General features: G+C 36.1%; 1 protein-coding gene across 7 annotated transcripts in view; it reads left to right on the top strand.

Moving 5' to 3' along the window:
• Window positions 1-22,736, top strand: part of ctnnd1 (catenin (cadherin-associated protein), delta 1) — a 60,929-nt gene that overhangs the window by 3,116 nt on the left and 35,077 nt on the right. For 5 of the 7 annotated variants that reach the window (XM_028459957.1, XM_028459707.1, XM_028460035.1 and 2 more), the window contains exon 2: window positions 18,757-18,904. The exons of the other annotated variants lie outside the window; for them this stretch is intronic. In XM_028459957.1, the coding sequence (XP_028315758.1) occupies window positions 18,764-18,904 (141 nt within the window). In that variant the 5' untranslated portion in view covers window positions 18,757-18,763. The remainder of the gene's footprint in view (window positions 1-18,756; window positions 18,905-22,736) is intronic. 7 annotated transcript variants of the gene reach the window in all.

Below are 22,736 nucleotides of genomic sequence, written 5' to 3' on the forward strand. Positions count from 1 at the left end.
AACAAATGGAGAAGGAAGAAGTTTCTGAGCACTCATAAGTGCTCGCTTCAACTCGTTGTTGAGCCTCTTCTTCAGGTTTTTTCTGCCTAGAGAAGTCTATACTCCAGTAAGGGTTCCTCAACTGGTTAGTTCGTGGAACTACACCAGAGGCTGTTTGGAGCGGATCAGAAGTTGTGCTTTGAAAGTAAACCAAGCCAAACCAAGGTGATGAAATTATCAGCTGTCCTTCAGTGTGAAAGCAGCCATAACCACTCGTTTTACAGGGAAGATATCATGGAAATGTTTTGCACGAAATCCTGTGCAGCCGTGTTATTGCGTGGCAGAAATTTGACAGATTTAGTAGGGATGTCCCGATACAACTTTTTAACTTCCAATATGATACCGATATTGCAGCCTTGCATATTGGCCGATACCGATATTGATCCGATACGATATCAGCACAAATCATTCAGCCAAATATTGCAAAAAAAAACAACATTCGGCCTTTGGTTTTGTGAGTTAAAAGCAAGGTCGAATAGTAGCGTGTAACGCAATGATGCATTCAAACAACGTGCAGTGATTTTGAGTCAGAAAAGTGTGTGCGCGTTGCTGCAGGAGCACAGCAGCAGGAGCAACAGCTCCTCCTTTTCACACACAACCACAGCTAGACTCTCTACTTACCGCTCTCCGTCGTCCGTCACCGCGTAAACCGTCCAATTCCACTACTGAGTCTCTTGTTAGCGCTCTGAGCCACGAATCCGTAAACGTTTATATTTTATTCGGCTCCGGCCTCAAATTTTCATTTCGGTGCATCCCTATAGAAAAGGCTTGATCAAGTGATGTTTCTCAAACAGAGAACAATAGTCAATGTGCAATAAAAAGAAAACTGAAGGCAACACACAGAAAAACCCTGAAAGACACCTGCAAAATAGTGCAATGAAGATAAAATAAACAATACAATAATAGAAGCTATACATAAATGTAATTACAAAAATGATCTAAAAAGAATAAAGGATACATATTAACAGACAGTACAATGTCTCAGTTTTATTGTACAGTTTGTACAGCGGCGGGAATTAATGACCTGCGGTATCTGTCCATTAGCTCACTTGCTAGACATTCAGTCACCTGTTTTCCAGAGTGAAAAAATTGATGTAAATTTGTGATATTGTCCCAAAACATGTACTGTATGTCAATGTCCGTGGCATTTTTCGTGATCATCCCTTCCTACTTATCCTAGGTGGTGGTGTCTGATTCAGACATAGAAAAATCAAAAGTTTGATGTGAAGTGAATAACAATGCAAAGATTTTTTTTCATTGAAATACTATGCAAGCTGGACTTTTTTTTCTTTTCTTTGTCTTCATATACTGTTGAAAGTCAACACTATATGTAGTGCGATCTTTTTACGACAGCTATGCATGTTTTATTATTGCTATGATGGATTTTTTTATTCGTAAACATGACAATTTAGGTTTTTTCTTTCATTTTAAAAGAGTTTGACTTCCTTCTTTTAAGTTTTCCATTAACTTGACTCAATGGCAACTTGTGAAGCTTCCGTTCGCAGGCCAACTTCAGTGTGTTTCTCAGGAGTATAAATAACCTATTTACAGTAAGACCTGGGAAATATTTTTAATAAAACACGGGTCTACTGGTAAAACTGGTCGATGAATACACAGGTGAGCATGTGAGGTGGGGTTGTTAATCGTGGCAGAGTTTTACCAAAGTGTTTCAGTGAATCTGAGATAAATCACACATTTTAAGTTGTTTTTGTGTTTTCTATTAGTTGTTTAAGTGCCTCTTTGGAGCTAAAGACCAAAGTAACATAGCGGAGGTTCGTCTAAGAGAGATACGGAGATAAGTACGAAGTAGTGAAGTGGTGACATCGGGTTTGTCTTTTGTTATTTTATATATTTTTTTATGTATTTATATTACAGAAGTGAAGTTGCAGTGGGGTCTTTTTTCTCTGCCAGCAGGGGGCCACAATGGTTTGGCTTTATTAAGTATTAATGTCGCGTTCATTTGGCAAACTGTGGTTTAATATTATTTCCCATTGACGGTGAACATAATCTTTGTATATTTTGGTTTTTCCTGTTTTATGTTGGACTGTACGTTTTAGAATTTTTTTGTTACTATATTAGTGTTACTTTTGTGTCCTGGAGCAAAGTGTGTTTGTCTCATGTACATTTTAGTTTTTGTCATTTCCTTTATTGTCAACGGGCTCATCTGAAGCCTCTCATGTATCTAGTGCATAAGTAACCAAGAACTGAAGGCCATTGTTTACATATTTTGGATGTTTTGGAACCTCTGCAACACGTCCACGCATAAAGATTAAACACACTCGTGTATTAAAACTTCATCAGCTTCTTCAAACGTCCCAATATAATATAATCCCTCATAGTTCATGGCCACGATCAATTTTCTCTTCCTTTGAGATTGAGCTTTAATTCAACAAATGTATATTTTCATGTGATTAATTGATGAATAATCATTAGAATACTCAATTACCAAAATAATTGATAGCTGCAGCCCTAATTTCTATATTTTTCCTTTTTAATCAGCTTTCCCTGATTTGATGAAATTACTGGGAAGCTAAATGTTCTCAAAACTTCCCAAAAATGTCTAATTAATACATTTAAATATTGTTAATAATTGGGTTTTTTAATGCTTTTGAAGTGGAAACGGTATGCTCAAATCTTGCAAGACCAAATGCTATGGAGCCATCTCACGAGAATTCCAGTGTTTATCTCTTCGAAACGTTTCCCACACTTTTAACTATTCATTTAGTGGGAAATCATGGTGTAAAACTGTAAATGCATGATATTCTCCCTAAAAATGGAGGCATGGGTATATTTTGTTTCCATTTGTCCGTGAGTTTCTTGAAGTTAATTTCTGTGATTTTCACAACCTTTTACATAAACACAGAATAATGGAGGCCATGCTTTATCTGGATTACTTGATTTGTAAGTAAATGCTGTAAAGAGAATTTAAGTAGCAAATGATGATCTCTTATTTAGGGCCCTATAAAATCCGCGTTAACGGAATCACTGACGGAGTCACAGAATCGACCAATGAAAACAGCTAAATGCGTAAATGGGCAGAATCGGCATGAAACACCGTCACCGTGGGGCAAGGAAGGTTTTTTTTTTACGGGGAAATGTTTCAGAGGATCGCTTATTAGGTGCACCGCCCTCCCCCCTGAAAGTTCCGTCCATTTTTTGTGTAGCTAAGCGCTGCTCCGTGAGAATGTGATCAGCTTTAATCATCTTCCCCTGCTCAGTGTTCGAACTGTTGTCTGGCTAACTAAGAATAACTCAGTCCGTGTTGTCTTTTAGTTCTTTTTTTTCCAGCCTTTTTTCCGTACCTCGTAGCTACACATTCACAGTCAGCAAGCTACCTCAAGTACAACTGTTTCAGTGGGAACTTCCGGTTTACAAAATAAAAGTTAGTTGGAGCAACGTTATTAGAATGTTACATTTGAACAACATCTCATCAGAACTACAGAAGATTATTTAAATTAGGTTAATTTAAACTAAGTTGATCAAAACTTAATCATTAAACCTGCTCAGATTCAGTAAATCATTGATCCCTGAGAGGAAATCAGGTGACATTAATGCAGTTCTCATACATCTTTATATGACATATCAATAATTAAAAAGGAGGAGTCAGAATAATCCATGTCACTACAACTTATATCTACCTTTTAATTCTATCTTACTTTATATTTGACATACATTTTTGTTTAATTGAGTTTTTTTTTTATTTATTAGTTTTTATTTTGTTTCCTCACAGGAGTTAAAAACTAATATTTTCTGTAAAAAAGTGATAAATATTTCTAAAAAAGCGGAATTTAAAAAATGTAAATGAAAAACACGGAATTTGGGGAAAAAACTGAAACTAGAGTTGGACCAAATTTTGTTGTTTGCTTGTACACAAATTGTGCAGAATTTGACCTTTAATAAAAAAAAAACTTGAAAAGCTTCCAAGTACACTTCCAATGTGCTGCTGTTTCTCTGGTTTGGAATCCCTGACGTAGATTCTTTGGCTCAGGTCCTATCTAAGTACTGCATAGGTGCGCTGTTACTTCATGTTTTTTGTTACTTTTTAAAAATGCCTTGAATTCTACTGATAACTTGTTAATGTTTATTCCCTTCACCACCATATACGCCAAGGCCCTGCAGACATGTGAGAGTAAACGTCAGTTTGAAGTCAAAGTCCAACCTTCACTAACAATTTCCTCTCCAGTGAATCACCTGAAACACACACACACACACAGACAGATGCGTGTGCGTGCTGTGCACAGTGTCTCGTATGTTGTTCGTTTTTTCTCATTTTTTTTTCAATGTGGTCTTCCTGGTTAAAGGAGGAAAGCCTGGTTTGTGTCGGCGTTGTTGGAGCAGAGTGTGTATGAAGTCAGGAACCAGTTGAGTGGGTCTGTAGGGTGTGGTAAGGTGGAGGGCGTGTTTGCTCCTTTATTATTCAGCCCCCATGTGAAGGCTCTCACTTTACAGCTGAGAAACAAAGCATGAGCTCCTTTGATTGTAGCAAACATGCATTCATCAGTTTAAATATGCTGTAGTTCAGGGGTCACGTTCAACCAAAAATAACTGAACTTCGTTTCGATCCATCAGGGAAATTTAACTGATCAGGATTCAAGACCCACCATCTAAGCCTGGGAAATATATTGAGATTCAAGATATATCAATGTTTTTTTTTTGATGATATTGAAAATTACAATATTACAATATTACAATTTTTTCATTTATAGCGCATTTTGTATTAAAATACTTGTTTAAGGACTTTTTGCTTATGTTATTTTAAGAATTAGGGCTGATTTTTCCTTATTTAATTCCTTTTTCTGCAACTACTCCAAACTTGCCATATTTTAATCTGTTTTCATCACTTTTTCATGCCATATTTGAGCTTTTTTAATGCATTTTTGCTTCATTACTCCCATTTCTGACACTTCTCCATCAAATTATAATGCATTTTCTGCACATTTTTTCCACTTTCAAGAGATTTTTAGCACTTATAAACCCTTTCCACCACTTTTCCCATGTAATGTCACATATGTTAACCCATTATTGTCACTTTTACCCTCTTTCCATGCTAAATAGATGAAGATGTCACATTATGGTGCATCTGAACCTGAGACATGCATACATACATACACCTAACCTGCACCATTTTCTAATTGGACAAAGGTAAATCATTTGCATTGATTGAAAATAAAAGGGAAACACACTAAAAATACTATTCAGATAAATATGCAGGTAGGGTTCCTGGAGCTCAGCAAACTGACTTTTCTCTGCTTAGCAAACGTTTTGACCCATCATTAACCAGCCAATGTAAATGAGACGATAAAACAATGCAATGGGAGCATCTACAGAAAGTTTCATCGCGACAATTACGTCATTGATCGGATCGGCAAATTAAGACATTACAGCCGATCACATTGATTGCATAAAATGTAAAATATCAGCCAATCCAATATAGTTGATCAGATTGGTTTAAAGCCTAGTATTTGGGTATTAATTAGTGCTGTTGATTGATCCTGGTTCAACTCTCCACATTTTTGTCTAAGTATTTCTATTTGTCGTATTTTGTTGTAAAATGTCAGAGTAACTGCCCTCCATGGGTTTTAAACCTTGCTCTTACAATACAATTGAATTTCGCTATTGGCTGAGATTGAGAATCTGTGACATCATTGGACAATTTTTCATTACTGTTGGCTCCGCCCCCCTACAACAGCTATCACCTGTAGACTACAGTCTGTGTGAATAGGTTGGACTCGGATAACTGTGAATAGAGAGCAACAGTGAGTATTGAGTGACTAGTTAGTATGGGTGTGTATTTCCTGGCATCTGGCGATCCCGATACACAGGTCACGATATGATATATCCTGATATTAAAGTATAAGGTGATTATTGCGTTTTTTTTAATACATGACATAAGAAACAACTAATCTGTAAATGTGCACACCTTCATGAGAACTTTATGTATGAAATATATTTTATTGGCATATTTTACACTCAAAATATTGGCTTTAACATGTCATGTGTCAACAACTTAAAATAAAAAAATAACCTACAATCTGCCTGTGGCTTTTAAACCAACTTTGACTTTAGTGCAACTTTGACTTATTGCAACTTAACTGAGGTATATGAATAGAACAACAACATTAAAGTTAGTACTTTATTTTTAGATTAGGGACCAGGTCTGCGAATTAGCTGTTCGCTTTATGGCCTATGAATATGGCATCGGTTACTTGTAACACTGCTTCTTGTTCTGTCCCTATCAAACATATATATATATATATATATTTTTTTTTTTTGGGGAAAAAAAGACATGGATGCATTTTGAATCGATCCGAGAATCGCGCAATATACCGCCGAATTGATTTTTTTTCAAGACCCCTACTAGTTAACATAGCATAGATTATTCTTTGAAGATTTTACAGTAACTATAGACTGGGCGTGTCTTAACTGCTCCAGGAGCCCCGCCCATAATCAAGGCATTTTTTGAATTTCCGTCACAGTGGCAGGTCAGTAAAAGCCTCACTTTAAATTTAAAATAAAGATATTGTTGATTACATTTTAAATTGTCAGTTGATTAAGCTCGGAAGGCAGAAAGATTTAGTTTTCTTTGTTTTCTTAGGAGTAATAATTGCTGTGTATATATGTACACACTCTGCCTGTGATGTGTTGCCAGGTTGGGATCTTTCTGTCTGTCCTTGTGTGTTATTAATAATGAAGTAAAAGGTATGGTTCTGGGACTGTCTGCGTCTCTTTTGATGTTGAGGGTTGGTTTAAATTTTAAGGTAACTAAATGGTTAACAACATGCAGTCAGCTGGTGAAGAGCAGCTCGGACATGTCTGGTATTTTGTTACGCGGGCTTGTCTGCCTGAGCAGAGATCAGGGGAGAGATTGTGAACAGGTCGAGGCACGCCACAGAGCTGTGAGAGAGAAGAGAAGAGAGAGGAGTAGCGTTTGGTTAGCTCAGAGCCGCCGCGTCTGGCGGTTGCAGCCGCGGCGTTTGAAGCAGGGCTATCATTTGTGAGCCGCTGTAATAACGGCCTTGGACGGGCGTGGCCCTCTGACACACAGAAGCTGGGTTTGTCCTGTTGGCTCCTCCCTCGCCACCACTTCCTCCTCCTCCAGCCTGTTTTTGTTTGAACGCCGCTACGAGGTCAAAGGGCGCTGATTTTAAACGGTCACTCAGTGCTGCTGGGTATTATTTTTTTTTAAATGTTGCGTGTCTGTTCACACCTTTACTGAAGCTTTGATTTCCGTGTGTGAGGAACGTCGCTCACGCTCTGTTTGCTGTGCAGTGGTCAATGTTTGTGCTCGTACAATGAACCATTTTTACAACTTCTGCTCAGGCTTCCTCAAATGATTGACTGAATACTTTTGAATAAATTTGATCAACAAAATGAAAGTAATAAAAGATCACATGACCCACGTAATAACTTCCACCACTTCAGTCGATATACAGGATATTACATCATATACCACGTGTGAAACTCAAGGTCCCATGTGGCCCTTTTTTCTTAGGGGAATGTAAAAATGACTGAGAAAACAGTGTAAATTACCAAATAATTCAGTTGTTGTGCTAAAGACTAAAATAAAATAAAAGTTTCACTATATAAATGTAGAACAACTTATTAGTGTTATAAAAGGGGAAAAGGTTATGTACAGGGTTTTACATATATCCATATACACACACATATGCGTCCAGTTATACAAGTACATACATGTACACAAACACTTGCACATGTATATTGTATGTATACATTAGGAGTGTGACGATATCTTGATACGGCGATATATCGCTATAATTTATTTTATTTTTGGGGGAATTTAAGATTTATTATTTTCAAAACCTTTTTTTTGCTTTTTCACTAAAATGTGCAGGTACGTCTTCACAGAAATTTTGTCACTGTTTGTTGAAGGAACCAATATATTGTTTACTGTAATATTGCACTATAATGGTGTCACTGGTAAGAAAGACCCTATTTTTTGTTGACAGAAAGCACTATTGGAGATACTTATTTGTTTACATTGGTATGTTGACACTTATTTACAGAAATGTTGCACTAAAATAGTGTCACTGTTCATAGGACACTTTTTCATATTATTTTCTTCTTGTTATGTCAGATTAGAGTAGATTGATTTCTGAACAATGTATTGATATTGCAGTATTGTCATATCGTGAGATAATCGTTATCGTGAGTTTTGTGTTGCGTATCGTGAGGTACCCAGAGGTTCCCACCACTAATATACATACATACATACATGCGTGGGCAGACTCAGTAGGTAGGTATTTTGGCAATATTAAAAAATAGAAACTTTTCATGGGAATTTTTTATTTAAATTAAGCAGGAATTGGGAGTAATTTCAGATCACTGTATCATATACACACATACATTTTGGCATCCATGCAAGATTATACTTTAATTGAATTTTTCCACAAATTCAATGAATTTTTACAGGGTTTTGCAATTTTCCCATACCTGTGTAACACAGAAGAGGTCATTTTTTCTCAATTTGTTGAAAGAGGAATTTTTTGATTCCCTATATATTCGTATTTGGCCTGAGTTTGACACCCCTGTTATGTGCTTTATGTATTATTATTACATTATGTACAGTACATAATAGGGATGTAATGATTAATCGTAAGGCAGTTAAAAATCGATTCATAGGTATCACGTTGATATCGATTATCTGACAATTGAATCGCAGTACTTTTTTAACCAGCAGGGGGCGCTATCCGGAAGTGTTGGCGGCGGGCGGAGTTTGCTAATACTTTCTTTCTGGCTTCCTTCTACTCTTAAATATGTTAATAAATGATTCATTAACCCTTTAGCACCGAAAGAATATCTGTAATATTACTTGAATATCTGTAAAAGTCATGTTTTCCTATTAGCTCTGTCTGCTAGCATAGCTTCTCTTCTTCACTGCAAGATATCTGCACGCCAACTGACCACTGGGTTACCAGCGCCCTCTGCTGGTTCAAACAAATATGACTTAAATCAGTGCAATAACGGTTTTTTTTTTTAAAGTCCAATTGTTAAGGCACAAAATACATTTTCAGTTGCACTTTTAAAAGAAAAAGAACTATTATGCAGTTTTGCATTGTTTATTATAGAACCAGAATTTATATTAATAGGCTTGATTTTCATTTGTATTATTCCTTTGTTTATTTAATTCAAGATTTATTTTTAGTTAAATTGCATTGTTTTGAATAGTTTACCAAGGAATTCTTTTGACAATGAAAATAAAAGGAAAATAATATAGTATTTTCTAGTTTTTTTCCCAAAAAAAAAATTTGTCTACAGTCCCATTTTGTAAATGAAAAAAAAGTGAGAGAATCGTATCGTGAACCCAGTATCGTGAATCGAATCGTATCGGGAGTTGAGTGAATCATTACATCCCTAGTACATAACGAACAGTTATTTCAGACATATAAAGAAGAATAGATCTGTCCCTTGCCTTTGTTTACAAACATATATGGATAGATCTGTTCCTGTCCAAGTGAAATGACTGAATATACAAATACATGTTAAGGTTTCGTATATTCGGACATATTTTTTTTCCGGAAATTTCTCTGAATAAAAAACAAACAAAAAAGAAGACAAAATGTCCAAACGTGAACCAAATCCTCCCTGAAATACATTAACATGCAGATATTGAACTGAATAATTTGTCACAAACTCCTCAGTTTTCTAAATATATCACTGAAACACTGCTGCCTAAAGATTACTTTACTGGTAGAGTCTCCCATTTTCTCTTTCATAATCTACACAATTCCTCCTTGTTCTGTATCGTGTCTGTTTACACGTTTTGTTTCCATTTCATCGGCTTCCCCTAATTAGATAACATTAAAGGTTAATAAACTTCCTGAAATAATACCAAATATGTTTAATATAGCAAGTTAAGTTTCCTTTTTAACGATATAATAGAGTTCTATGCTGCAGAAGTACACTGGAAATACTCAATGCTCAAATAAAAGATTGCGTAGCCACCTGTTTTACGGCTAAAAATATCATGGAGATGCATGGTGTTATCCAAAAACATGTAAGTCAATATTTAGTGTATGTCACATTTCATGATCTCTTTCCCGCCTATTTACGAGAAAAAATTGTGTCCTAATATTGTCCCAAAACATGCATGAAAGCAGTGTGAAATGATCATTTCTGCTCCATTTTGTTAAAAGAATAATAGTATTATTGCCGTATCAAAGAATTCTGTCATTTCCATCCGTTTTCCACCATCACATATAATCATAGTTGCTAAATGCATTTCAGTGTTTTAGTTGATCAGTAGAAGAGTTCATGTTAATAGGATATTTAGCCAAATGGCCCTAAAAAGTTCCCACAACACTCAATAAATCAAATTTATCATTTTTTACACACACAAGCCTAAACATGTTTTCACAAACGATAAGAAAATTGTACTTTTCAGAGTAAAAGAATATGAAACCGATGATATTATCTGTTTAAAGTTCACATTTTAGGTTTGAAACATGGCATGAAACAGTAGCAGTGGTAAAAAAGATTTGTGCATTTTTCCACGCAATCAGACTCAAATAACAATAATTATAATTTATCCATTTTACACAGCACTTTTTTTGGGAACCTTAAAGCCGCTTTACATAAGACGAGCAAAAATAAAGAAATAACAATAAAAATAAGAGAATGAGTTTAAGGAAGAGCAAGTTTGGACAAAGAAGAGGACTTGAAGAAGAGGTTTGATCCACATGTGATCATAAAGGTTCAGTTTAGTAGTATGATCAACACTGTTGCACTTTCTAGTTTTCTTTTTATCATTAAAAGCTGATTTATTTATTTAAGGAACCCATAAACGTTGAATCGCCCTCCTTAAGAGTCTGACGTTCTAGCTAAACTTTTGATATTAAAATCATGCTGTGACATTTTTCTTTCAGAACTATAGAATTATTTCTGCTTAAGCTGCACATTTGCTTTGCTTTTGTTGTTGAATCCGTTTATTTCCTTTCTTCAGTGAAAGTACTGAGTTGAGAATATCCCGGCTAAGAATATCTGCTTTGGCCTTGCAGGGGTTTCTGAAAAGTCTGGAGTAGAAATGTGAGCGTCTGTGGGTGAGTGTGTCATACTGTGGCCACGCTGAAGGCCACATGGCAGGGCTGTGTGTGTGTGTGCGCACTTTTGAGTGAGATCTTTACGGTAAAGGTTGAAATAGTGAGGAGAGTAGTACCGTAGTTGTATGTCGATCAAAACAAATGCGTGCACACTCCTCTCTGTGACCATTCAAATAAGGCTGAGTCAGCAGTAAAATGGGCTAAACCACAACAGCCCTTTACCATATTTGTGTGCGCGTGTACGTGGAACAAAATTCACGTCTTCCCGCCACAACCACCACCTACAGAAATAGCAGGAGCAGCGTATGCTACTGAGGAGAGTGAACAAACAGAAGCTTTTAGCATGTAGCGGACATGCTAACCATGTGTATTATGTGGTGGCTCAGAGTTGTAAGTGGCTCAGCGGTGTAATTCCACAGCTATTCCATTAGCTGACACTGCTAATGGCCTCACAATAGATTTATGTGTAATTCTGAAGTCCTTTAAAACGTTGCCACAGAGCGGCACCAGCCACAGGAATGTTAGCGGGGATGTTAGCACAGCTGTGTTTGTCTTCAGAGATGCTTCTAGACTGTGGCATCGTTTGTTTAATGTGCAAGTTGGTACTTTGACAAGTGGCTCATTATGGCTGCTAATGGAGAAGTTGACTGCTGCCACTTCAGTGTGCGGTCGTGCTGCTTACCCCGATGCACCATCTTTATCTCAGTATTAATGCTAAGAAAGGGATCATTGATAACTTTTAGAATAAAATACACAACTTTCCCTCTTATGATTTCACTACATATGTATTTTAGTAAATAATTATTGATTATTTCCATTCAAACAGTGCTTTGGCAGAGAAAAGAGATAAAGTTTTTATTTAAACATAATCAAAACAAGGTCCATTCATTAAAGTCAAGTGTCTTCTTGATATATTACTTTTCCTCTACGATGTTCCGGGACGTCTAAAGAATAGATCTGTTCCTGTCAAAGTAAAACAGAACAAGGTAACATGTATTTTTTTTGACAGTCTGTCTTTCAATAGCTGTGTTTCCATTGCAAAATAAAATGTCGACATTAAATGTCCTTTGTTATTTGTTGTTTAATTTGGCACTAGTAATTTTTAAGTACAATGATAAGAAGTGTCTCTGTCTACACGTACTGCGCCATGTGTTAACGCTATTCTATCAATATCGAAAAGTCTGAAAAACCTCCTCATTAGTGTAAAAACATTTTAGTGATATTTTAGTGTTTGTTCAAAGTTAAGATATTTCCATTTCCAGTTTTTATTGAGTTATTTAGATTTTGCGCATTTCCAAATGTAAAGGCAATGCAGCTTTTTACAGTAAACTTCCATCTTTCTTATTTCACCTTTTACGTCTTTGCACTATAATGAATTGTACTAGTGTAATATTGTTATCCCTATATCCCTATATTTTACTGTGTACAGTAAGTTGTAGCAGTGTGAGCTAATAGTAGCTACGATGGTTCCCAAATTGATGGATGTTTTGTTTGTAGATCAATATCATAAACTGAAAGAGTTCCATTTCCACCTCCGTGTTGTTGTTTTCATTATTGTTGTTTTAAAAAAAAAAAAAAAACTAAACCAAAAAAATAAGGAATTGAACACAAGTATCTGATTATTAAAGCCTGGTCAACTGCCTTCCTAAATTCTTGGGAAACAATGGAGCTCCTTATTTTCCATTTCAAATTTTCCATTTCCATTTTTCGCTAATTATTTCCTTGAATCCTGCCAAAAATGCTTAATAGAGAGCGTGAGATGTGATGTCCGTCTTTCTTTTGCTAATTCCTGCACTTGATGGACATTAGACCATCCGTTAGACATCTAAAAATATTGAGAAAATTCAAGATTTTGTCCCAAAAAGTGTCGTTAAGGTTTTAGGGTGTAACAGTTCAGTAGGTATATTCCAGCATGTTCCATAAGATTTTGGGTGAGAATTTACATTTTGGTCTCTTTGCCAACCCGTTTATTGCGGGAAATTACGGGAAGTGCCTGACATTGTCCAAACACATCCATGTATAGATGTTTTGTGTCTAATGACAATTTCCGCTTGATTTTGTTTAAAAATAAAGAAATAAAATAAAATAAAAAATTGTAATTTCCTTTACAGGAATTGAATGTACTAATTTCTGTTTGTTTTTTACCATCATTGGAAAATATAATGCCCTATTTTTTACAACAAAATAAACCAGAATCTGTACCAAATACAGGTAAACTGTTTATAAATGACACTAATATAAAACCCATTGCATTGATGCTATTGGGCAATCAAATTGGTTAAGGTTGTGAATATCATTATTGATATTTACTGGATGGAAGTGTCTGACTGGAAGGATGAAATGTTTGTGGGAAAGTGGGCGAAGAAACAGAAAGGAGCAGCTCAGACAAGATGTGACACGCTTAATCTGACTTTGGAATGTAGCTGTGTGTGTGTGGTGTGTGAGGTAATAGCTAAGGTGCAGCAGCAGTTTCACTAAAAGTAGCCACGTTAGGCCGAAAGAAGATCCAGGTTCCTTATTTTAGCATCTGACACACATAGTGAATCACTGCCTCACCACCACACAGTTTCATTTATTTATTTACCAGGGTCAGTACACCTGGGGCCTGTACTACGAAGCTAGATTACCTCTTGTTATGCTAACTTCCAGGATTTAAGCAGTGTGCTGTCCTATGAAGCTGGCTAACGTCTTACGGAGCTAAATCACCATGGTAACTTAGGCTGAATGACTGACCTGGTCGGGACCAGGTTTAGTTCGGGCTAGGGTATAAGCGAGTACTAAAGTCCCGCCTCCTGACCAATCAGTTCTCTTTAAATACAACCTGTCCAATAACAGGAGGATCATTGTGAACACGTCACTGTGTGGATCTGATTTGACACTGACAGGAGAGCGAGACAAAAAAAAAACAGAGAGAAAATTTTAATTCGATATTCATTTTCAGGCTATTATCGGACCGATATCGATATTGGATTCAGCTGGTGGGTTGGGAGCAATTTGCAATGACGGAAAAGGTCCTTTTCGTAGATTTCTGAAGTGCCATCTATTCTTTCTTACTGTTGTCAGAGTTTTTAACTCTCTAACTACTGCTAAGATATAATTTACCTCAGTAGATTTTTTTAAGTAATATTTTCACTTTGTGGATGAAAAATCATAATTTCTTCCTCGTGCAGTGCGTTTTTTTTTTTAATTTAACATTTTTTATTTAGAAATTGCTGAAACATGAATATTTCCTGGGAATGGGTCGCAGCTTTATTTGAAACATAGACGTTGGGCTTTGAAGCCAAAACAAATAGAAACTTTTTGATCTCCTGAAATTTGAGCAAACTGCTTCGATTTTAGATTAGATATAGATTTAATTTAATTCCTATTATGCATTTTTGGAATGTATAAATTTTGAAAATAGAAATTCTAAGGCTTTAAAGCTCTCTTCAATCCACCCACTGTTACACCAGTAACTCAGTTTTGGTAAATTCACTGTACATTAAAACAAAAAGGTTGCTGCAGAGTCAAAACTGTTGTTTATTTGTTTAATACGTTGCTGAACATTGACGATCACACATGCATTTGTATTTATTTAATGTGTTTGCATACATGTGAGTGATGCTATAAGTGCAGTAGGCCATCGTGCAATTAGCTCATCAGCATTCTTAGACTGGACGTCATCATTGGGCAAGTCATTCATGCACTTTGACATAGTGATGCACTTCAACATTGATTTTTTTGTGGTTGTACTTTAATGGACTGTGTGACTCCAATTTTACGCGATGAGGAAAATGGAAATGAATTGAACAGTAATGGCACTACTACTATTATCATAATCTTTATTATTTTTGTAAACAAAATCAAGCGGAAATTGAAATATGACGTGAACGATATCACACATTTACACGCAAGAGACGGAAATATCAAATCTTGTACAAAATGTAGCTCCAAAATCTCTTGAGATGATGGACTGAAGTTGGAGTTGAAAGACTGGGTCAATGACTTATTTGTGTCCAACTGCATTTCTTTTAGGTAAAAAAATATTAAAATGCATAGAAATATACCAAATATTTAGTAACGCTCACTTTGATTTTTAATTTTTTCTTTTTAAATGGTGCTACTGCCTAACCATGACTGCTGTTCTAAAAAAATCTTTAAAATTACTCTAAATCTATTCAAATGTATTTTCTGCCCTATTTTAGCTATAATATAGTTCTGTATAAAACATATCTCCTTGATATTTGTTCAATTCAATTCAACTTTATTTGTATAGCGCAATTTACAACAAAGTCATCTCAATGCGCTTATCAAAATATAAAATTCATAATGAGAAAGAGAAAACCCAACAAGATCCACATGAAAAAGCATTGAGCGACAGTGGGAAGAAACAACTCCCTTTTAACAGGAAGAAATCTCCGTCAAACGTGTGGTCTAATGCCTAGCAAGTTTATAAAACACATATTTTAGGCACACTGCAGCAGAATCATATGAAATTAATAACAATATTTATTATGATTGGCATGATTTTGGAGACTTTAAAAGCCTGTAATGGAAAGCAGATAAAAAGGAAGTGAAACAGAAATGGGTAAACTGAGGTGGGAATGACATGGAAAATAAGAAAGTTTGGACATTTTCATATTCTTGCACATCTGTTTGTCCATTTTACACAAAAAGAAGAATCTTTAGTTGCAAAGTAGTTTCCCTTTATATCAACATTTATATCACAGCATTAGAAGCAACAATTTTGCTTCTAATGGATTGAATGGTTTTTGGTTTTAAAATGTTATTTAATGCAAGCAATGCAATGTTGACTTAATGTGTGTTGTTTCATTAGCTAGCATTCATTAATAAATAAGGTCAAGATGCATTATCGTGGCAAATTGTGCATTTCTCCTCTGATTACCTGAATAATTGAGGATTGAATAGATTAATTATTTTAACCTTTGATTTGTTCAGAGGTTAAAGTTGTGTTTATTAGCTGCGTCATTGTAAGATCATCCTCATCCTTTGATAAATCAACTGCCACGTGATTAAAAAGAGGCAAAGCTGCAGTGTGGAGCGTCTAAAACAACTGCTGTTATACAAATTACCGACATGCTCTCACACTGACGTCTCCCTTTACTTCGTCACCTCGGCTGAAAAGGTGCTAACAAGCTCCTCGCGCTGAAAGTCTCATTGCGAGTCTCGCCCGCTATTTTTAATTGTGCAAAGCAGCAGGTGAAGAAGTGACGTGGCTGAGTCGACGGGCTCACACAGAATCAGTATTTTTTAGGTGAACTCTGAGGAGTGGGCGCTTTTCCTCTTCCTCTGCCTTCATCTCCTGAGCTTTCTCCTTCCTGCAAGATAACAGAGAACTTAGGGTGTGAAGAACCAGGACTTTTGAGCTATAAAAGTGCATATTGTGGTCTATATTTGGGGTCTACTGGTGACACGGATCGGGTCAATTACATTTTTAAGTTACAATTAAATTTTCAATTACGCATCTTCATTTACAATTCAATTACAATTACAGTTACCAGCATTTTTTCCAATTACCATGAAATGACAATTATGTTTTATCTTGAGAAATTAAATTACAATTACCTTCTCATTGACTAAAGTTCAATTACAATGAATCACATTTAATGAAGAATAAATAACCTAATAAAAGTTAACCTTCCTCTTGAATCCGGGTACCGATCATTCTTTGGTTATTCTGTTTTAAAACCAAATCAAAGTAACAAATAAATGATGTGGTTATTTTGTTTTACTAACTTAAAACCTAAACATAAATACAGAAAAATCAAAAACCAGATAAGCAGCGTTTTTCTGTTTTAAATTTAAATCTCGTTCTGTTTGTGTGATATTTGGATCATTATGGAGAAACTGTGGACGAGAGCTTCGGGTTTTAATCTCACCACACAGAGTGGACCCACAGACGGGGGGGGGGGACTTTTACGCCTGGACAAAAACGGAGCAACGCATAAGTCACATTACTGATGAACTGGTGAATTGAAACGTTATTAATACATAAATAAATAAAAAATGGATGTTACTTAAAAAATGCATATGATATGTGATTAACCAGAGGTGGTGTAATGAATCTACTGGTTCTCCTTATTTCTTGTGATCAACCTCCATGTGTGTTGACGGCTGCCATTAGTGGCTAGCGGTATTATAAAATTAGCAAAAATATATTTTGTACTGCCCTCAAAAAAGCTGTAATTGTTTTTGCAGAAGTGTCGAAAAAGTTCTAACATCTGTTGTTCCTCACACCAGCCTCTCAGTTGATAGTCAGTCACCAGTTTATCTGGATACTATTTGGACCGTAACACTGTTGGGTAAAGTTGGCAGATATTCACAGATTCAGACTTCTAGAATCAATAACTCTTTAACAAAACATCATCGACACAAATTACGCCTCTTTACATCTGTGTGAGGTGGACAACATGATACTAGATCATTTTATCAAACACAGCAGAGTAAATGTCCTCCCCCGTCTGTGGGTCCCTCTGTGTGGTGAGATTAAAACATGAAGCTCTCGTCCATTGTTTTACCGTAAATATCCAAATATCACACAAACAGAAGATTTAATTTTAAAACAGAAAAAAACTGCTTGTCTAGTTTTTGATTTTTCTGTATTTCTGTTTTGGTTTTAAGTCAGTAAAACAAAATAACCACACTGTTTATTATCTGAACTCAGTTACTGTTTTTAAACAGAATAATCATAGAACAAAGGGTACACGGATTCTCTTGTTAACATCTCTAATGATAACTGGTCCTAAATCAGCTGTAAAATACACTAAAAACAAATACACATCATCTAATTTCTTTCCTATCTATTGGTTACCTTGTTACGCTTCCTAATCAATGAAAACATAGGTTTTAATATTTTTGGTATGAGCGTCTAAGCCTTATTTTTTGTGTCAGTAATAGTATAAACCTAGATTTAAATAGTTTTTTGAAATGGTAAAATGTGGAAAAGCTTGATATGAAACGTATTTTAATAACTGTTAACTACATATGTGTAGAACTGTAACATGGTTTCCCAGTTTTGCGTTAAATTATAATTGACTATTTTTATTAGAATCTTCATGGCAATTACAAAGAAAATTATCTGAACTCAATTACAATTTAACTATAATTACAACAGCAACAGAGCTTTTAAATTATAACAACGCCATAATTGTAATTAATTATCAATTACGTAATTACAATTATAATTGACCCCAACCCTAGTCAGCTTTATTGGATGTTTGTGCGGTGAAACTGATGGTTTCTGGTGTCGGTGCTTTTTCTCTCTGTGTTGGGCGCTGACTCTGTGTTGGGCGCTGACTCTGTGTTGGGCGCTGACTCTGTGTTGGGTGCTGACTCTGTGTTGGGTGCTGACTCTGTGTTGGGTGCTGACTCTGTGTTGGGTGCTGACTCTGTTGGGCGCTGACTCTGTGTTGGGTGCTGACTCTGTGTTGGGTGCTGACTCTGTGTTGGGCGCTGACTCTGTGTTGGGCGCTGACTCTGTGTTGGGCGCTCACTCTGTGTTGGGCGCTCACTCTGTGTTGGGCGCTGACTCTGTGTTGGGCGCTGACTCTGTGTTGGGCGCTGACTCTGTGTTGGGTGCTGACTCTGTGTTGGGTGCTGACTCTGTGTTGGGTGCTGACTCTGTGTTGGGTGCTGACTCTGTGCTGTCCTGTGCTCTCAGCGTGTGAATGGAGCCGCGTGCGAGCGCGGCCTCCCTGCTGGCCTCGGTGCGGGAGCAGGAGAGGCAGTTTGAGATGCTGAGCCGAGCTCTGGAGGAGGAGCGGAGGTCGTGCGCCGGCACTTTGCCCCGCCCCTTCCCCGACGTGCAGGTAACGCCAAAACGTCAAAAACATTCGCCACCGCCTCCTCTCATGCACGTCTTTTTGCTCGGACTCCACCCTTGATGTCATCTCTCCGTGGTCGCCTTCATCCCTGAAACTCATCAGGAGTAAAACTCTCCTCTGTAGAATCATCAGCTCACATTAGGAGTTATCCTAGCAACCAATTATTTATCTAACCATTTGGTCTTTCAACATTTAAATTCAATTGATAAAAAAATAATGTACTGTATAAATTTTTTTTTATTATTATTTTAAATCAATTAAATCATACAAAACTTTAGTTGATCATTCGACCAGTTTAGACCTTTTGTTTTAGGTAATAATGCATCAGAAATATTTTCAAAATAAAAGATTGGCTCCAGCTTGTATTGTTACAAAATATGTTCCTATACAATGTTATTATATTTTGTAATTATAATTGATACTATTATACTTTATTTTAAAATTATTCAAAGGAATTTTTAAGGCACGATTGAGTCCTGAATATTGTTTTTAAAATAATAATGTGGTGTTAAAAAAAACAACAAAAAAAAATACATTTGTACAAGTATTATTTAAACTTACAGTTTTATATTTTATATGACAAAAATTCTTTGTTGGGAAAATAGTATCGATAGTATAGTATAGTATAGATCCACACACGTTAGGTCATGCTGAACAAAATGATACCAAACTCATTGAGGAGGAGGAGTTTTACTCCTTGGTAACCATGGTAACCACCAAAACCATTTTCAATATAATAGCCCCACCATCATCGTCTTCATCATCAGACCTAACCACCCATGAAAGCCGTCTCGTTAGTCTTAACGTGTCTGTAAATGTTTGCATGTTTGTTTCACGTTTGTTGGAAACTAATGGCTTTGTTTTTTTTCTCTGTGAAAGGAAATGGAAAATACATGTGATATTCCAGATGTTGGATGTTTTTTTTTTATCCTACTAGAGATTTTATGCTACATTATAAAACTGTAAAGCTCAGCTTTGCTGGGTGCTGTTTATCAGCCTGGTGGTGGTAAAAGCTTATAAGGAAGGCTGAAAAAACATATACAGCTGGGTCATTCCATGTGATTTCAACAAACTTTCAGGACATCCTACGCACTTGAATTAAAAAAAAAAACTGTAATTTTTACCAATTGTTCCTTAATAATTCAAAAGGCGCTCTGTACATTTTTAGTTTGGCCTGATAAATACTTGGACAATTTAGTGAGAGGGGGTATGTGTTGATTTTCGCGCTTCCTTATTTTTCTTCCAATATCTCAAAAGTTACATCACATAGGAAACTGAAATTTAGTATACTATTACAGCCTCCCCTACTATTCAAAAAGATCTGCAATACAGTACATCGTATCTGGTGGACATGCCAGCCCTTTAAAATTAGAAAAAAGTTTAAATAGCCCCAAAGTTTATGTCTAAAATAAAAATAGACGTCGCATTAAGAAAAAATATTTTATATCCCAAGAAAGTATAACATGTATACTATAAATTAAAACAAATCAGATTTGTTTCTTACATTCCCACATGCAGTTATAGGCCAATAAAAATAGTTTCTGATTTCCAGAGCATGTCACCCAAGAACCAATGCATTTATGTGACTAATCATTAGTGATTTGAACAGTCTGTGATTCTGAGAGAGTAAGTGGAGCTGTATTCCTATACCAAATTTCCGTTTTCTATGTGATGGAGTTCCTGAGATATTCAAAGGTAAAAATGGAAGACAAATAAGGATGAGCGAAAATCGAAACATACACACCTCACTACATTGTCAATATCTAAACTTATTCTTCTAATTAAACTCAAAATGTACAGTGTGTCTATTAAAAAATCACGGAACAATTGGTAAAAAATTTTTTAAGTGCGTGGGCCATCTACAACTTTCATCCGCTTACGTCATCACATACAGAATGTGTCAAACTCAAGGCCTGGGGGCCAAATCTGGCCCTTTGGAGCATCCAATTCGGCCCATAGAAGAAAGTAAAAAATGACAGAGAAAACATGAATCATTGTGTAAATGAAACTCAACAATATTTGCAGGGGCTCACAGTTTTCCTGGTGCTTGTATTGCATGATTGTAGTAATTTTTATAGTTAAACTGTTGAAAAAACTGAACTTTACTCAAGTTACGACATAATATTTTCTTTAATTGAATATAAATTGGCACCAAATCTAGGAAACTTAAAGTGAAGATCCTACTGGGACTGATATCTATTACTTATTGCTTGGATATAGTCGGTTTCTTACATATTTTGTATTTTATGTATACGTAGAAGTGCAAACTAGGGCACAATAATGTTGAAATTACTTGTTTTCTTGCATAAAATCTGTGGCCCACTTGAGATCAAACTGCTCTGTATTTGACCCCTGAGCTAAAATCAGTTTGCCATTGCTGACGTCCAGCATCTAGCGTTATACTTCCTTATACGGATGTAACGATTAATCTTAAGGCAGTTAAAAATTGATTCATAGGTATCACAGTTCATATCGATACTCTGAAAATTGAATCGCAGTACTTTTTTTAAACAGCAGAGGGCGCTATCTATTTATTCTTCTCTTGTCCAGAAGTGTAGTTGGCGGGCGGAATTTCCTTCTACTCTTAAACATGTTCATTAATGATTCCTTGCCCCTTTAGCACCAAAAGAATATCTGTAATATTACATGAATTTCTGTAAAAGTCACGTTTTTCTATTAGCTCTGTCTGCTAGCGCATAGCATCTCTTCTTCACTGCAAGAATAGCTGCATGCCAACCGACCACTGGGTTCCCAGCGCCCTCTGCTGGTCCAAACAAATATCTGACGTAAATACAGTGCAATGACTGGTTTTTTTAAAGTCCAATTGTTAAGGCACAAAACACATTTTCAGTTTCACTTTTAAAAAGAAAAGGAACTATTATGCAGTTTTGCATTGTTTACTATAGAACCAGAATTTAAATGAATAGGCTTCTTCTTCATTTGTATTATTCCTTTATTTATTTCATTCAAGATTTATTTTGAGTTAAATTGCATTGTTTTGCATAGTTTATCAAGAGATTCTTTTGACAATGAAAAATAAAAGGAAAATAGTATAGTATTTTCTAGTTTTTTCCCGAAAAAAAAAAAGAAATATTTTTCAATCATCATTTGTCTACAGTCCCATTTTGTAAAAAAAATCGTGAGCGAATTGTATCGTGAATCGAATAGTATCGGGAGTTGAGTGAATCGTTACATCCCTACTTCGTTATGTCATATTTACTGAGGAGTAAATAGCTAAAGACTGTAGGAAGTAACTTTGTTTGGAGAATCATTCATACTGCTGTGTCACCAGTAAATGGAGGCACCATTGTCCTAGAATGAGCCCAGGTTTTCGTGTTTGGTGTGTCGTGATCTCACGATTGAGAAATGTGTGGCATATATCTCATTTCCTGAATTTCTTTCCCCCGTCTGACCCTCGTCCCTGACTGCTCTGCAGAAGCCATAAAGCCCTGCCTGAGCCGTAGTAACCTGAGTGTCAAAGCTGTGGCGTGTTTGCTTCCACGCCCTCTGTTCACACAGATTACTGCAAGGTGACGACAGCCAATCAAACTCCCACACTCCCTCCTTCTTTCGCTTTCTTATTGTGTCGTGTTCACAGTGAACGGAATAACAAGTACACACACACACTTCTGACCCTGACACATCCTTTACAACAGTGTCTCACAACCTGCAGTGCTTGGAAACAATCAATCAATTACTAATGAATAAGTCATTTATTAATAGTCTCACATTTCTTTACTTGGCAACAACAAGAAACGTTGGTACATCTCTCTGAGGACACATAGGATGGGATATAGGATCATAAGATGATACTTAA

The sequence above is a fragment of the Gouania willdenowi genome, chromosome 1 (genome assembly GCF_900634775.1).
Source record: "Gouania willdenowi chromosome 1, fGouWil2.1, whole genome shotgun sequence".
NCBI classification, from domain to species: Eukaryota; Metazoa; Chordata; class Actinopteri; order Blenniiformes; family Gobiesocidae; genus Gouania; species Gouania willdenowi.